The sequence below is a fragment of the Hyperoodon ampullatus genome (assembly GCF_949752795.1).
Source record: "Hyperoodon ampullatus genome assembly, chromosome: 7".
Classification (NCBI taxonomy): Eukaryota; Metazoa; Chordata; class Mammalia; order Artiodactyla; family Ziphiidae; genus Hyperoodon; species Hyperoodon ampullatus.
Window position 1 is genome coordinate 28,926,915 of NC_136920.1, and position 15,443 is coordinate 28,942,357.

A 15,443-nucleotide genomic window follows, 5' to 3' on the forward strand; every position below is an offset into this window, starting at 1 on the left:
TGGCTTTATCCTAAAAATGGAAACTAAAGATATTGGTAATGATTCTCTGTATAACATCTTGAATCTGTTACACAACCAATTTAAGGAAATGTATTCCATTGTTATTTCATAGGAAATAAATTGCTGAGTTCCAGCTTCAAGGAGGAGCTAAATATTACATCATATGATATCTCTCTTGATTGAACTATTAAAGCATTGTATCAAAAAACAAGAAAATGTGACATTGTAAAGCCTTTGGAAATATAAGTTGTAAAACAGCAGATAAATTGAATTGCAAAAGAAAAAAAACCTTTTTATATTACAGGAAATAAATGTTAATATGGAGAATGATTTTAAGACTGAGTCAGCATCATCTGTCTTCACTCTTCAAAGTCCTTCAGAGACATTGTTTTCTATTCAGCTATTAGATTTCAAAACAAGTTTACTGGAAGCATTAGAAGAGTTACGTATGAGAAGGGTAAGTTTCTTTTTAAAATGCTTTTTTAAATCAGAAAACTTGATTTTGTCCAATTTTTTGTCTTAAGGGGAAAAAAAAGGCAATGAAATAACCTCTTATTTAGAAAGAAGAAATACAGCCCAGATAATGGAGTAAAAGAGAAAAGGTCAGATTTAGTCAACATCAGGAGATGGAAAAGAAGAAGTTATAAACTAAAGTGAAAAATAAAACAGAGATTTGGTAAGTCAGCTAGTACTGAGTGCCTTGGAATGCATAGATAGCATTATAGTTGGATACTATGGCTGATAAAAAAAAGAACTGCTCTTTCAGGAGATTATAGTTTTGTTACGGCTGTAAGATGGGTGCCAATGAAATGATTAAATATGAAACAAGTAACATGATTAAGTGACAAAATAAGTGTATGTAGTAAGTATTCTGAGTTCAAATAATAAAATATCCTTATTTTTGGAAGTGATAACCTTGAGATTTTTAGAAAGGAGATATCTAGTATAAAATTGTAAAAGATGTTTGGTTTTAGCAGGAGATCTGTATTGGACAAAAACCCTTAAAAGCATTTCATTTCTGAGATTCTGTGGGTCTGAATTTGCAGAGCATGTTGTCAGCTCTCTATTAGATAGGTTGGAGTTGGTAAGATTCTGAAAAGAAGAAAATAAACTCTAAAACACTGTAATAATGATCTAGGGATGTGGTCACTAGGACTTATGTGTAACTGAAGATAGAACAAAAGAGACAGAAAGGAGAATCAATAGAATTTGCTAACTTCCTGAAAATAAGGTATAAGTGAGAGAAAAAGAGATCTGAAACAACATTTTTATTATATGAACGCTGTTCTAGGATTTAAAAATATTGAGATTTGTTGTCATAATAAGAAAATTTAATTACCACAATGTTCATTGTGTATAAAGCTACTTATGGGCTTCCCTGGTAGTGCAGTGGTTGAGAATCTGCCTGCCAATGCAGGGGACACAGGTTTGAGCCCTGGTCTGGGAAGATCCCACATGCCGTGGAGCAAGTAGGCCCTTGAGACACAACTACTGAGCCTGTGCATCTGGAGCCTGTGCCCCGCAACAAGAGAGGCCGTGACAGTGAAAGGCCCGCGCACCGTGATGAAGAGTGGCCCCTGCTTGCCGCAACTAGAGAAAGCCCTCACACAAAATGAAGACCCAACACAAACAAAAATAAATAAATAAATAAAAAATCCTTCCCTCTACTTTAAAAAAATAAATAAATAAAAATAAAGCTACTTACTATCAGTATCACAAAACTCTATTAAACAAAGAAGAAATCCCACTAAAAAAAGGTATCTTAGATGAGCATTGAAAATAACTACTATTATAAAATTAGCTTAAGATGTTATCTTTTCTAAGTAAAGCAAGTTTAGGTAACTATTTAAAGCTTTATATTTTGTTTTATTATGTTTTAAACATTATATTTTTGTCTGTTTATATTTCTTACTTGAAAAATAAGCTTCCCTTAAAAATTTTCTGAAAAATTTCAGGGTAACAGTAGGAACAGTGGTTTTTAGTAATCAAGTGTAGGAATGTGTACTACGTTTTCTTAATATTTATTTATTTTATTTTTATTTTTGGCTGCATCGGGTCTTAGTTGCAGCATGAGGGATCTTTGTCGTGGCATGCGGGATCTTTCGTTGTGGTGCATGGGCTCTTTGTTGCGGCGCTTGGACTTCTCCCTAGTTGTGGTGCATGGGCTCCAGAGTGCATGCGCTCTGTAGTTATGGCACATAGGGCTCTCTAGTTGTGCCTCGCGTACTTAGTAGTTGCAGTGCATGGGCTTAGTTGCCCCGTGGCATGTGGGATCTTAGTTCCCCAACCACAGATCAAACCCATGTCCCCTGCACTGGAAGGTGGATTCTTAACCACTGGACCAACAGGGAAGTCCCAAATGTATACTACTTTTAATAACATTCCCCATCGAAAGGAGAACTTTATTCTTAAAAAGGAGGAAATTCCTCCTTTCATTGGAAAATGACAGTTATGATTTTCACATTTACCATAATGGCAACACTTTATCCATATTGCTGGATTTTATTTTTCATCCATATTTTAATAGGAAAATTAAAAAAATGCATAATAGTTGAAAGAATTTCACAGTGAACACCCATATACCCACTAAGGTAGGGAGAATAATGGCCACCCCAATGATGTCCACATTCTAACTCTCAAAACCTGTAAATATGTTACCTAACATGGCAAAAGGGACTTTACAGATGTGATAAAGTTACATATTTTGAGATGGAGGGATTATGCTGAATTATTCAGACGGGCCTAATTTGTTCACAAGGGTTCTTATAAGAGGAAAGCAGGATAATCAGAATCAGAGCAAAAGATGTGATGACAGAAGCAGAGGGTGTGGTCAAAGAGAGATTTGAAGATGTTATACTGCTGGCTTTGAAGATGGAGGGTAGAAGCCACAAGTCAAAGTGTGCAAGCGGAAGCCGGAAGAGGCAAGGAGTTCCCCCACAGAGACTTCATGAAGGTGTATAGCTCAGCCAACACCTTGATTTTAGCTCAGTATGAACATTTTAGATTTCTTTCTTTTTTAATTTATTTTTTTATTGAAGTATAGTTGATTTACAATGTGTGTTAGGTTCAGGTGTACAGCAAAGTGATTCAGTTATAGGTATGTGTATGTATATATATGTGTATATGTGTGTGAGTATATATATATGTGTGTGTGTGTGTGTGTGTGTGTATATTCTTTTTCAGATTCTTTTCTCACATAGGTTATTACAAAATATTGAGTATAGTTCCCTGTGGTATACAGTAGGTCCTTGTTGGTTATCTATTTTATATACAGTAGTGTGTATATGTTACTCCCAAATTCCTAATTTATCCCTCCCCACTACCTTTCCCCTTTGGTAACCATAAATTTGTTTTCTATGTCTGTGAGTCTGTTTCTGTTTTGTAAGTATGATTTTTTAAGATTCCAAATGTAAGTGATATCATCTGATATTTGTCTTTCTCTGACTGACTTACTTCACTTAGTATGATAAACTCTAGGTCCATCCATGTTGCTGCAAATGGCATTATTTCATTCTTTTTTATGGCTGAGTAATATTCCATTGTGTGTATATTTATATATTGATATCTATATCATATCTTCTTTATCCATTCATCTGTTGATGGACATTTAAGTTGCTTCCATGTCTTGGCCATTGTAAATAGTGCTGCAATGAACATTGAGGTGCATTTATCTTTTTGAATTATGGCTTTCTCTGGATATATGCCCAGGAGTGGGATTGCAGAATCATAGGGTAGCTCTATTTTTAGTTTTTTAAGGAACCTCCATAGTGTTCTCCATAGTGGCTGTAACAATTTACAGTCCTACCAACAGTGTAGGAGGATTTCCTTTTCTCTACACCCTCTCCAGCATTTATTATTTGTAGATTTTTTTTTTTTTTTTTTTTTTTTTTTTTGCGGTACGCGGGCCTCTCACTGTTGTGGCCTCTCCCGTTGCGGACCACAGGCTCCGGATGTGCAGGCTCAGAGGCCATGGCTCACGACCCTAGCCGTTCCGCGGCATGTGGGATCTTCCCAGACCGGGGCACGAACCCGTGTACCCTGCATCGGCAGGCGGACTCTCAACCACTGCACCACCAGAGAAGCCCTATTTGTAGAATTTTTGATGATGGCTATTCTGACTGGTGTGAGGTGATAACTCATTGTAGTTTTTGATTTGCGTTTCTCTAATAATTAGGGACGTTGAACATCCTTTCATGTGCCTTTTGGCCGTCTGTATGTCTTCCCTGGAGAAATGTCTATTTAGATCTTCTACCCAGTTTTTGATTGGGTTGTTTGTTTGTTTGTTTTTGATATTGAGCTGTTCATATATTTTGGAGATTAATCCCTTATCAGTTGCATCATTTGCAAATATTTTCTTCCCTTCTGTAGCTTGTCTTTTGTTTTGTTTATAGATTTTTTTGTTGTACAAAAGCTTTTAAGTTTAATTAGATCCCATTTGTTTATTTTTGTTTTTATTTCCTTTACTCTAGGAGACGGATCCAAAAAGATGTTGCTGAAATTTATTTCAAAGACTGTCCTGCCTATGTTTTCCTCTAGAAGTTTTCTAGTACCCTGTTTTACATTTAGGTATTTAATCGATTTTGAGTTTATTTTTGTGTATGGTGTTAGGGAATGTTTGACTTTCATTCTTTTACATGTAGCTGTCCAGTTTTCCCAGCACCACTTATTGAAGTGACTGTCTTTTTTCCATTGTATATTCTTCCTCCTTTGTTGTAGGTAAATTTACCATAGGTGCATGAGTTTACTTCTGGTCTTTCTATCCTGTTCCATTGTTCTATATTTCTGGTTTTGTGCCAGTACCATAATGTTTTGATGACTATAGCTTTATAGTATAGTCCGAAGTCAGGGAGCCTATTTCCTCCAGCTCTGTTTTTCTTTCTCAGGATTGCTTTGGCTATTCGGGGGTTTTGTGTTTCCATACAAATTTAAAATTTTTTTGTTCTAGTTCTGTGAAAAATGCCGTTGGTAATTTGATAGGGATTGCATTGAAGGTGTAGATTGCCTTGCATAGTACAGTCATTTTGACAATATCGATTCTTCCAATCAAAGAACATGGTATATCTTCCCATCCGTGTCATCTTTGATTTCTTTCATCAGTGTCTTATAGTTTTCAGAGTACAGGTTTTTTGTCTCCTTGGGTTGGTTTTCTCCTAGGTATTTTATTTTATTTTATTTTTATTTTTTATTTTTTATTTTTTGTGGTACGCGGGCCTCTCACTGCTATGGCCTCTCCCGTTGTGGAGCACAGGCTCCAGACGCGCAGGCTCAGCGGCCACGGCTCACGGGCCCCCCCGCTCCACACCATGTGGGATCTTCCCGGACCGGGGCACAAACCCGCGTCCCCTGCATCGGCAGGCAGACTCTCAACCACTGCACCACCAGGGAAGCCCTCTCCTAGGTATTTTATATTTTTTTTAAAATTTGTTTTATTTATTTGGCTTCATTGGGTCTTAGTTGCGGCATGTCGGATCCTCATTGCAGCATGCGGGATCTTTTGTTGTGGTGCACAGGCTCTTTGTTGCGGTGCATGGTCTTCTCTCTAGTTGTGGCACGTGGGCTTAGTAGTTGTAGCACGTGGACTCTCTAGTTGTGGCACATGGGCTCTAGAGCACACACGCTCTGTAGTTGCGGCATGCAGGCTTAGTTGCCCTGCAGCATGTGGGATCTCAGTTCACCAACCAGGGAACAAACCCGTATCCCCTGCATTAGAAGGTGGATTCTTAACCACTGGACCACCAGGGAAGTCCCTGTATTTTATTCTTTTTGATGCTATGGTAAATGGGATTGTTTCCTCAATTTCCCTTTCTAACCTTTTGTTGTTAGTGTATAGAAATGCAGCAGATTTCTATGTATTAACTTTGTACCCTGCAGCTTTACCAAATTCATTGATGAGCTCTAGTAGTTTTCTGGTAGTGTCTTTAGGATTTTCTATGTATAGTATCATGTCATCTGCTAACAGTGGCAGTTTTACTTCTTTTTGCCAATTTGGATCCCTTTTATTTCTTTTTTTTTCTTTGATTGCTGTGGCTAGTACTTCCAAAACTATGTTGAATAAAAGTGGCGAGAGTGAACATCCTTGTCTTGTTACTGATCTTAGAGGAAATGCTTTCAGCTTTTGATCATTGAGTATGATGTTAGCTGTGGGTTTGTCATATATAGCCTTTATTATATTTAGGTAGGTTTTCTCTATGCCCACTTTCTGGAGAGTTTTTAATCTTAAATGGATGTTGAATTTTGTCAAAAGTTTTTTCTGCATCTATTGAGATGATCATATGGTTTTTGTTCTTCAATTTTTTAATGTGGTGTATCACACTGATTGATTTGTGGATATTGAAAAATCCTTGCATCCTTGGGATAAATCCCACTTGATCATGGTGTATGATCCTTTTAATGTACTGTTGGCTTCGATTTGCTCGTATTTTGTTGAGGAGTTTTGCATCTGTGTTCATCAGTGATATTGGCCTGTCATTTTCTTTTTTATGTGGTATCTTTGTCTGATTTTGATATCAGGGTGATGGTGGCCTCATAGAATGAGTTTGGAAATGTTCCTTCCTCTGCAATTTTTTGGAATAGTTTCAGAAGGATAGGTGTTAACTCTTGTATAAATGTTTGGTAGAATTTGCCTGTGAGGCCATTGGTTCTGGATTTTGTTGGGAGTTTTTACATTACTGATTCAATTTCATTACTGGTAATTGGTCTGTTCATATTTTCTATTTCTTCCTGGTTCAGTCTTGGGAGATTGTACCTTTCCAAGAATTTGTCCATTTCTTCTAGGTTGTCCATTTTATTGGCATAGAGTTGCTTGTAGTAGTCTCTTAGGATGCTTTGTATTTCTACCGTGTCTGTTGTAACTTCTCCTTTTTCATTTCTAATTTTATTGATTTGAATCCTCTCCGTCTTTTTTGTGATGAGTCTGGCTAATGGCTTATCAATTCTGTTTATCTTCTCAAAGAACCAGCTTTTAGTTTTATTGATCTTTGCTATTGTTTTCTTTGTTTCTATTTCATTTATTTCTGCTATGATCTTTATGATTTCTTTCCTTCTGCTAACTTTGGGTTTTGTTTGTTCTTCTTTCTCTAGTTCCTTTAGGTGTAAGGTTAGATTGTTTATTTGAGATTTTTCTTGTTTCTTGAGGTAGGCTTGTATAGCTATAAACTTCCCTCTTAGAACTGCTTTTGCTGCATCTGATAGGTTTTGGATCATCGTGTATTCATTGTCATTTGTCTCTAGGTATTTTTTGATTTCCTCTTTGATTTCTTCAGTGATCTCTTGGTTATTTAGTAACATATTGTTTAGCCTCCATGTGTTTGTGTTTTTTACGTTTTTCTCCCTGTAATTGATTTCTAATCTCATAGCGTTGTCAGAAGATGCTTGATATGATTTCAATTTTCTTAAATTCACTGAGGCTTGATTTGTGACCCAAGATGTGATCTATCCTGGACAATGTTCTGTGTGCACTTGAGAAGAAAGTGTAATCTGGTGTTTTTGGATGGGATGTCCTATAAATATCAATTAAATCTATCTGGTCTATTGTGTCATTTAAAGCTTATCTTTCCTTATTTATTTTCATTTTGGATGATCTGTCCATTGGTGTAAGCGAGGTGTTAAAGTCCCCAGTATTATTTTGTTGCTGTCGATTTCCTCTTTTAGAGCTGTTAGCAGTTGCCTTATGTATTGAGGTGCACTTATGTTGGGTGCATATATATTTATAATTGTTATATCTTCTTCTTGGATTGATCCCTTGATCATTATGTAGTGTCCTTCCTTGTCTCTTGTAGCATTCTTTATTTTAAAGTCTATTTTATCTGATATGAGTATTGCTACTCCAGCTTTCTTTTGATTTCCATTTGCATGGAATATCTTTTTCCATCCCCTCACTTTCAGTCTGTATGTGTCCCTAGGTCTGAAGTGGGTCTCTTGTAGACAGCATATGTATGGGTCTTGTATCCATTCAGCAAGCCTGTGTCTTTTGGTTGGAGCATTTAATCCATTCACGTTTAAGGCAGTTGTCGATATGTGTGTTCCTATGACCATTTTCTTAATTGTTTTGGGTTTGTTTTTGTACGTCCTTTTCTTCTCTTGTGTTTCCCACTTAGAGAAGTTCCTTTAACGTTTGTTGTAGAGCTAGTTTGGTGCTGAATTCTCTTAGCTTTTGCTTGTCTTTAAACCTTTTGATTTCTCCATCGAATCTGAATGAGATCCTTGCCGGGTAGAGTAACATTGGTTGTAGGTTCTTCCCTTTCATCACTTTAAGTATATCATGCCAGTCCCTTGTGGCTTGTAGAGTTTCTGCTGAGAAATCAGCTGTTATCCTTGTGGGAGTTCCCTTGTATGTTATTTGTCATTTTTCCCTTGCTGCTTTCAATAATTTTCTTTGTCTTTAATTTTTGCCTATTTGATTACTATGTGTCTCAGCATGTTCCTCCTTGGGTTTATCCTGTATGGGACTCTCTGCGCTTCCTGGATGGGTGGCTATTTCCTTTCCCATTTTAGGGAAGTTTTCGACTATAATCTCTTCAAATATTTTCTCGGGTCCTTTCTCTCTCTCTTCTCCTTCTGGGACCCCTGTAATGCGAATGTTGTTGCATTTAATGTTGTTCCAGAGGTCTCTTAGGCTGTCTTCATTTCTTTTCATTCTCTTTTCTTTATTCTGTTCTGCAGCAGTGAATTACACCATTCTGTCTCCCAGGTCACTTATCCATTCTTTTTTTTTTTTTAGTAAGTTTATTTATTTTATTTTTGGCTGCATTGGGTTTTCATTGCTGCACGCGGGCTTTCTCTAGTTGCAGTGAGCGAGGGCTACTCTTCATTGCAGTGTGCAGGCTTCTCATTGTGGTGGCTTCTCTTGTTGTGGAGCACGGGCTCTAGGCACGCAGGCTCAGTAGTTGTGGCGCACGGGCTCAGTTGCTCCATGGCATGTGGGATCTTCCCAGATCAGGGCACGAACCTGTGTCCCCTGCATTGGCAGGCAGATTCTTAACCACTGCACCACCAGGGAAGTCCCCACTTATCCATTCTTCTGCCTTATTTATTCTGCTATTGATTCCTCCTAGTATAATTTTCATTTCAGTTATTGTATTGTTCATCTCTGTTTGTTTGTTCTTTAATTCTTCTAGGTCTTTGTTAAACATTTCTTGCATCTTCTCGATCTTTGCTTCCATTCTTTTTCCGAGGTCTTGGATCATCTTCACTATCATTATTCTGAATTCTTTTTTCTGGAAGGTTGCCTATCTCCACTTCATTTAGTTGTTTTTCTGGGGTTTTATCTTGTTCCTTCATCTGGTACATAGCCCTCTGCCTTTCATCTTGTCTACCTTTCTGTGAATGTGGTTTTTGTTCCACAGGCTGCAGGATTGTAGTTCTTCTTGCTTCTGCTATCTGCCCTCTGGTGGATGAGGCTATCTAAGAGGCTTGTGCAAGCTTCCTGAATGGAGCGACTGGTGGTGGGTAGAGCTGGCTGTTGTTCGGGAAAAATCTTTAATTCCAATTAAGAAATGTAGGAGGAAGCAGAGAAATAGAAACCACCCTTAGGACATCACAGTAATAATTCCTGCAGGGAAGATCCACTGATGAATGCTAAAATTAGTGGATGAAATTTTAAGGAGAAACAGAATAGTTGCATAGTCACACAATATCTTCCCCAAATTATTTAGTAAGTTACTGTGGTGGTTTTATATATGTTTACATATTGTTTGATACTCCTCCCTCTGGGAAGTGGAGCTTAATTTCCCTTGCCTTGATTGTGGACTAAGTTCTAAGAGATAGAAAGTATAAAGGGAAAAATAGTTAAGTTTACTGTGGAGAAACCTGGCAGATACCACCTTAACTAAGTGATTAAGGTTAAGTTCCCCAGAAAGAATTTGTATGGTATCAATAATTCATGTGAATATCAAGTACTCATGATATGATGTGATGAGAAGGGAACTTTACCTCTGTGGTATTCTTCCCCGAAACCTAGTGTAATCATGAGAAAATATCAGACAAACCCCATATGTGGAATATTCTGCAAGATATCTCAACAATGCTTGTCAAAAGTATCAAGGTCATGAAAAACAAGAAGGCTGAGAAACTCTCACAGATTGGAGGAGTCTAAGGAGACATGATTAAATGTAACATGGTATCCCGTATTGTGTTCTGGAACAGATATTGGTGGAAAAACTAGTGAAATATATAAACTTTGTAGTGTAATCAATAATATTGTTATCATGTTACTTTCTTAACTTTGATAAGTTTATCCTACTTATGTAAGATTTCAACATTAGGGAAGCTGGGTAAAGGGTATACAATAACTCTACTATCTTTACACAAGTCTTCTGTAAATCTAAAATTATTTCAAAATAAAAAGTTTGTAAAAAGAAATTAGGACTTTGAAACAGTGAAAATTCAAGAAATACTATAGTACAAATTAATGTGATTCTTTTTTTTATTTTTGAGAGATATTAAGCAAGCAAGACTATATTTGGTCATTCATTTAATGTTTCCTGAGCACTTACTGTGACAGGTTTTAGAGATTATAATACCATGTAATAATAAAGCAGCGCAGAATATACTGTGAGAGTGTGGCTAAGGAAATGCCTAACTTTACTAAGGAGAGTGAGGGAAGCTTCATGGAAGAAGTAACTCATGCAGAGATATTATGAATGAGTAGGAATTTTGGATCAGTCTTTCTAAGGGTTTATCAATTATGTTAGTCTTTTCAAGGAATTAAATTTTGACTTTGATGATTCTCTTGCATATTTGTTTTATGTTTTATTACTATCTGCTCTATCTTTATTATTTCCTTACTTTAATTTGTTGTTTTTTTCTTGAACTTTTGAAGATGGTATTTAGTTATTAATTTTAACCTTTTTTTCTTTTCTAATATACAGTATTTAAGGCTCTAAACTTTTCTCTTAGCATGCCTTTAGCTGGATTCTACAAATTTATGTAGATTTTATCTTCATTATCATTCAGTTCAAATTACTTTCTAATTTTCATTGTAATTTATTCTTTGACCCATGCGTTATTCAGACGTGTACTACTTCATTTATAAATATTTGGGAGTTTTATTTTACTTTTTTTTTTAATTTTACTTTTTATTAACTTTTAAAAATTGATTTTTAGCATAATTTTACTATGTCAGATTATAAGCTTTATATAATTTCAATCACTTCATATTTTTGGAGCTTTTCTTTCTAGCCAAGCATATAATCAAGTTTGGTAAATATTCCAACATAGATGAACTTGAAAATAATATGTATTCTGTATTTCTTGGGTGCAGTATACTATGACTGTGAATTTGGTCAACTTTGTCAGTTTTGTTCAAATCTTCTATATAATTATTGATTTTTTGTCTATATTTTCCTTCTTTTTCTTTTTCTGTTCATGTTTCAGTCTGGTTTTTTTTTTTTCTTTCAGTTAATGAATTTTCTCTTCAGTTTACCTAATCTGATGATTAAGTCAATCTATTGGGTTCTTAATTTCACTTCTTAAATTTTCAGTCCTAATATTTTCATTTGGTTCTACTTTTATAACTTTAATTCATCTGCTGAAATTGATTTTGTCATATAATTTCTTGAGCATATTTGTTTCATCTATTTCAAGTCTGTGTCTATAAACGCCAATATCTGGACCCCTTGTAGATCCATTTCTATTGTATCTTTTTTTCTCTTCATTTTTGGTCTTTTGACCTTTTGGTGGGGCGCAGCCAAAACAAAACAAAACAAAAAACCCCACAATGATTTGCTAGGGAAATTGTGAAGGAAACTGGGTAATTAATGGTATAATATGTGGTAAATAACATTAAGCAGCATTTTAATGCCCCATAAAATTAGTTACGCTATGAGTGAAGTCATACCCCTTTGTAATTATAATGATTTGTAGAATCTGTATCTTTACACTACATGGAAAACTGATAAAATGAGTGTTATCCACATTGCTGAAAGATAACATTATAATATGCTTCTACTATATTAGGATTTTGATTTTTCATGCTTTTTATTAAAAATTATTATTTACATTTTATTTGAACTTTTCATTTTATTCATTCAAGCAGCTTTCAAAAGTTATTAACAAAAATTCTTATTAAATTGTCAATGAGAAAATATATATTAAATTTGGTAAGAAAATCCCATGTGTAACTTTAATAAAGTATACAAGATAGAACCTTAAAAGTGTTTATTTTTTATTAGCTGCCTTAGGACTACAAGGATTTACGTGTTTTTATAAAAACAATAAAAGAGGAGTAATTTGATGGTTTATTTGCTCTTTATAACCTTTAGAAAGTGCCATGCTTTTTTTAAAGTACTTGCTTCAGGCTGTAGTTTTACAAGATGGGCTGTGTATTGGTCAGGCCTCTTCAATTCTTGACCCTGAACAGATTTAGGGACATAGTACATACCAGGCACTTGTCCAAGCAGCCAAAACTGTTACTGGGTACTTTTATTTTCCTTTTCAAACTCATAATCCACCTCCTACGAAATTGCCCAATTCAGTTCCTCATGTTGTCTAATACAATACTAATCTCTCTTTCTGAGAGTTTCTTGGTTTGATTATCTACAAAATATCCAAGATAAGTATCTCTCATATGCATGGCATAGCCTAAAAGTTCACATTTAAAAAAAATCTCTTTCCTAGTTCGTATTTAAACTACTGTTTTCATGTTAGTCAACTTAATCTATTACAAAGACTTCTCAAATAGAAAAATATTAATATTAGAATATCCATAACAATTTAAACGTTTTTTGCCTTTCCTTTCAACAAATATTTCTTATTTTGAAGTGTTTGACTAAATAATCAGAATGTACTTGTATATTTAAAATAGGTAGTGTGATTTTGAATGGTTTTCTAACTTTTATGGGATATGAAGATTAAATTCTGAGGTTTTTGAAGGAAAGGAGTATATTATAGCAATTCATACTGTCCTACACCACCCACAGTTTCTTAAAGGTGATATAATGGCATGTTTAAGAGACTCTGGAGACAGATCATCTAGGTTCAAATACTTGCTCTGCTGTTTACCTGCTATATGACTTTAGGCAAGTTATTTATCCTCTTGCTGATAACCCAGTTTCCTCATTTATAAAATGGCAGTAACAAGAATACAAGTAACGCATAAAATTATATCTAAGATTAAATTGATATATAAAAGGTGCTTAGAACAATATCTAAATCATAGTAAGATCTGAGAATCCCCTGTAGCCACTAAAAGAGAAGTGTAGGACTTCCCTGGTGGTGCAGTGGTTAAGAATCCGCCTGCCAATGCAGGGGACATGGATTCGAGCCCTGGTCCCGGAAGATCCCATGTGCCGCAGAGCAACTAAGCCCATGCGCCACAACTACTGAGCCTGTGCTCTAGAGTCCGCGAGCCACAGCTACTGAAGCTCACGCACCACAACTGCTGAAGCCCGCACACCTAGAGCCAGTGCTCCACAACAAGAGAAGCCACTGTGGTGAGAAGCCCATGCACCACAACGAAGAGTAGCCCCCACTTGCCACAACTAGAGAAAGCCCACATGCAGAATCAAAGACACAGTGCAGCCAAAAATAAAATAAATTAAAACAAATAAAAAACAAAAGAGAAGTGTATAACCAGGCCCACATGAAGAAAGCTGTATCTTGTACATTTTCAATCCACCTGCTTTGGGAAGATATGCATGTTATATGTTCTACACACCTCCCCCCAAAAATGTGTATACACTTATTTCTTTTTTCAATGTTTTGACTATAGGTACATATTACTTTGAGAGCTTCTGTTCTCTCCTCACTTTATTTATCACATAGCGTACCTTGTTCGTATACATTCTGTCCCTTATTCCATGCTGGAAGAACCTTGACTGTGTCTTAGGGTCCAACTCTCACCAATATGAGTTAGGTAAATCCTGACTGTCCTAACCACTCACGAAGGTTCAATGCATTTCACCAGCCAGCAGCTGGTTTAGGAGTGGGCATATGACCTAGTTATGGCCAATGAGATGTTAGAAGATATGATTAGGAAGCATCTGGGAAAAGTTTTGTTATCCTTTTAATAAGAGATTACACTTTTTCTACTGTAGGCTAATGTCCTTTCCATCCTTGATGCCTAAAATTAAAGTAGCCAAGGGGTGAAAAAGCTTAAGGAAAATCACTTGGGTAATGGCAAAATGGAAAGATGGGCAGAATTATAGTCCTTGATGATATTGTTGAGCCACTGAAATAAATTCTAGAAGGACTCTGCCTTTGGACTTGTCATGTGAGACAATAAGTCCCATAAGCCATTGTGAGTCGGGGTTTGTTGTTGCTACTTGCTGCTGAAAGCATTTTCAGTGAGACAGCTTTCATGAAAGCCTCTTTGAATACCATTGTATAAGTGTGTGTATGTTTGTGTGTAATAAAGCAAAGAACATGTGAGAGAGTCGTAGGAAAATATTTCATAACAAAATGTATTTTACCTGTTAACATCCACTCTTTGATTTCTCCCAGTTTGTTATGAAAATTGTCAAACATACAGCAAAACTAACAGAATTTGACAGTGAACGCTCATACACCATTAACATTTTACTGTACTTGTTTTGTCACGTCTATCCATCTACTTATCCCTCCTTCAGCTTAATTTTTGATGGTTTCAGAGTAAATTGCAGGCATCAGTGCACTTCCTAAATACTTCAGAATGCGTTATCATTTAGAATTCTATGGTGAAATTATGTGGACCTCTACATTTCTTTTTTTGGAGCTTTTAAATTTATGACTATAAGGCTTTTGAAGATTGTTATTTATCTTCTTGGTTGAGGTCTGATAGTTTGTGGTTTTAGAAGAATTGGTCTGTTTCTGTAAGTTGTCAAATTTATGAGCATAAACTTGTTTGTAGCATTCCCTTAACTTTTTAATGGCTTTAGGACTTTTGTATATGGTTCTTTTAGCCCTTTGAGCATATTTAAAATTATTGATTTAAAGTCTTTGTCTAGGTCCATTGTCTGCACTTGCTCAGGGACAGTTCCTATTAAATTGTTTTTTTTTCCTGTGTATGGATCACACTTTTCTTTTTTTTTTGTTTTAATAATTATTTTATTTATTTATTTTTGGCTGCGTTGGGTCTTCATTGCTGCACGTGGGCTTTCTCTAGTTGCTGTGCGCGGGCTTCTCACTGTGGTGGCTTCTGTTGTCGCGGAGCACGGGCTCTAGGCACACGGGCTTCAGTAGTTGTGGCACGTGGGCTCTAGAGCACAGGCTCAGTAGTTGTGGTGCATGACTTTAGTTGCTCTGCGGCATGTGGAATCTTCCCTGACCAGGACTTGAACCCGTGTCCCCTGCATTGGCAGGTGGATTCTTAACCACTGTGCCACCAGGGAAGCGCTGGATCACACTTTCCTGTTTACTTGCATGCCTTGTAAATTTTTTTTGAGAAATGGACATGAACATTTTGAATATGTGACAACTTTGGAAATAAGATTCCTCCCTCTTCTCAGGGTTGCTTCTTGTTTTTGTCA

The 15,443-nt window shown here is 36.1% G+C and overlaps 1 protein-coding gene across 1 annotated transcript in view; it reads left to right on the top strand.

Moving 5' to 3' along the window:
- Positions 1-319: 319 nt before the first annotated feature.
- Positions 320-15,443, top strand: part of CCDC73 (coiled-coil domain containing 73) — a gene marked incomplete at both ends in the record, with an annotated part of 100,671 nt that continues 85,547 nt past the window's right edge. The window contains one exon of the mRNA XM_079707917.1: positions 320-457. Coding sequence (XP_079564043.1) covers positions 320-457 — 138 coding nt within the window. The remainder of the gene's footprint in view (positions 458-15,443) is intronic.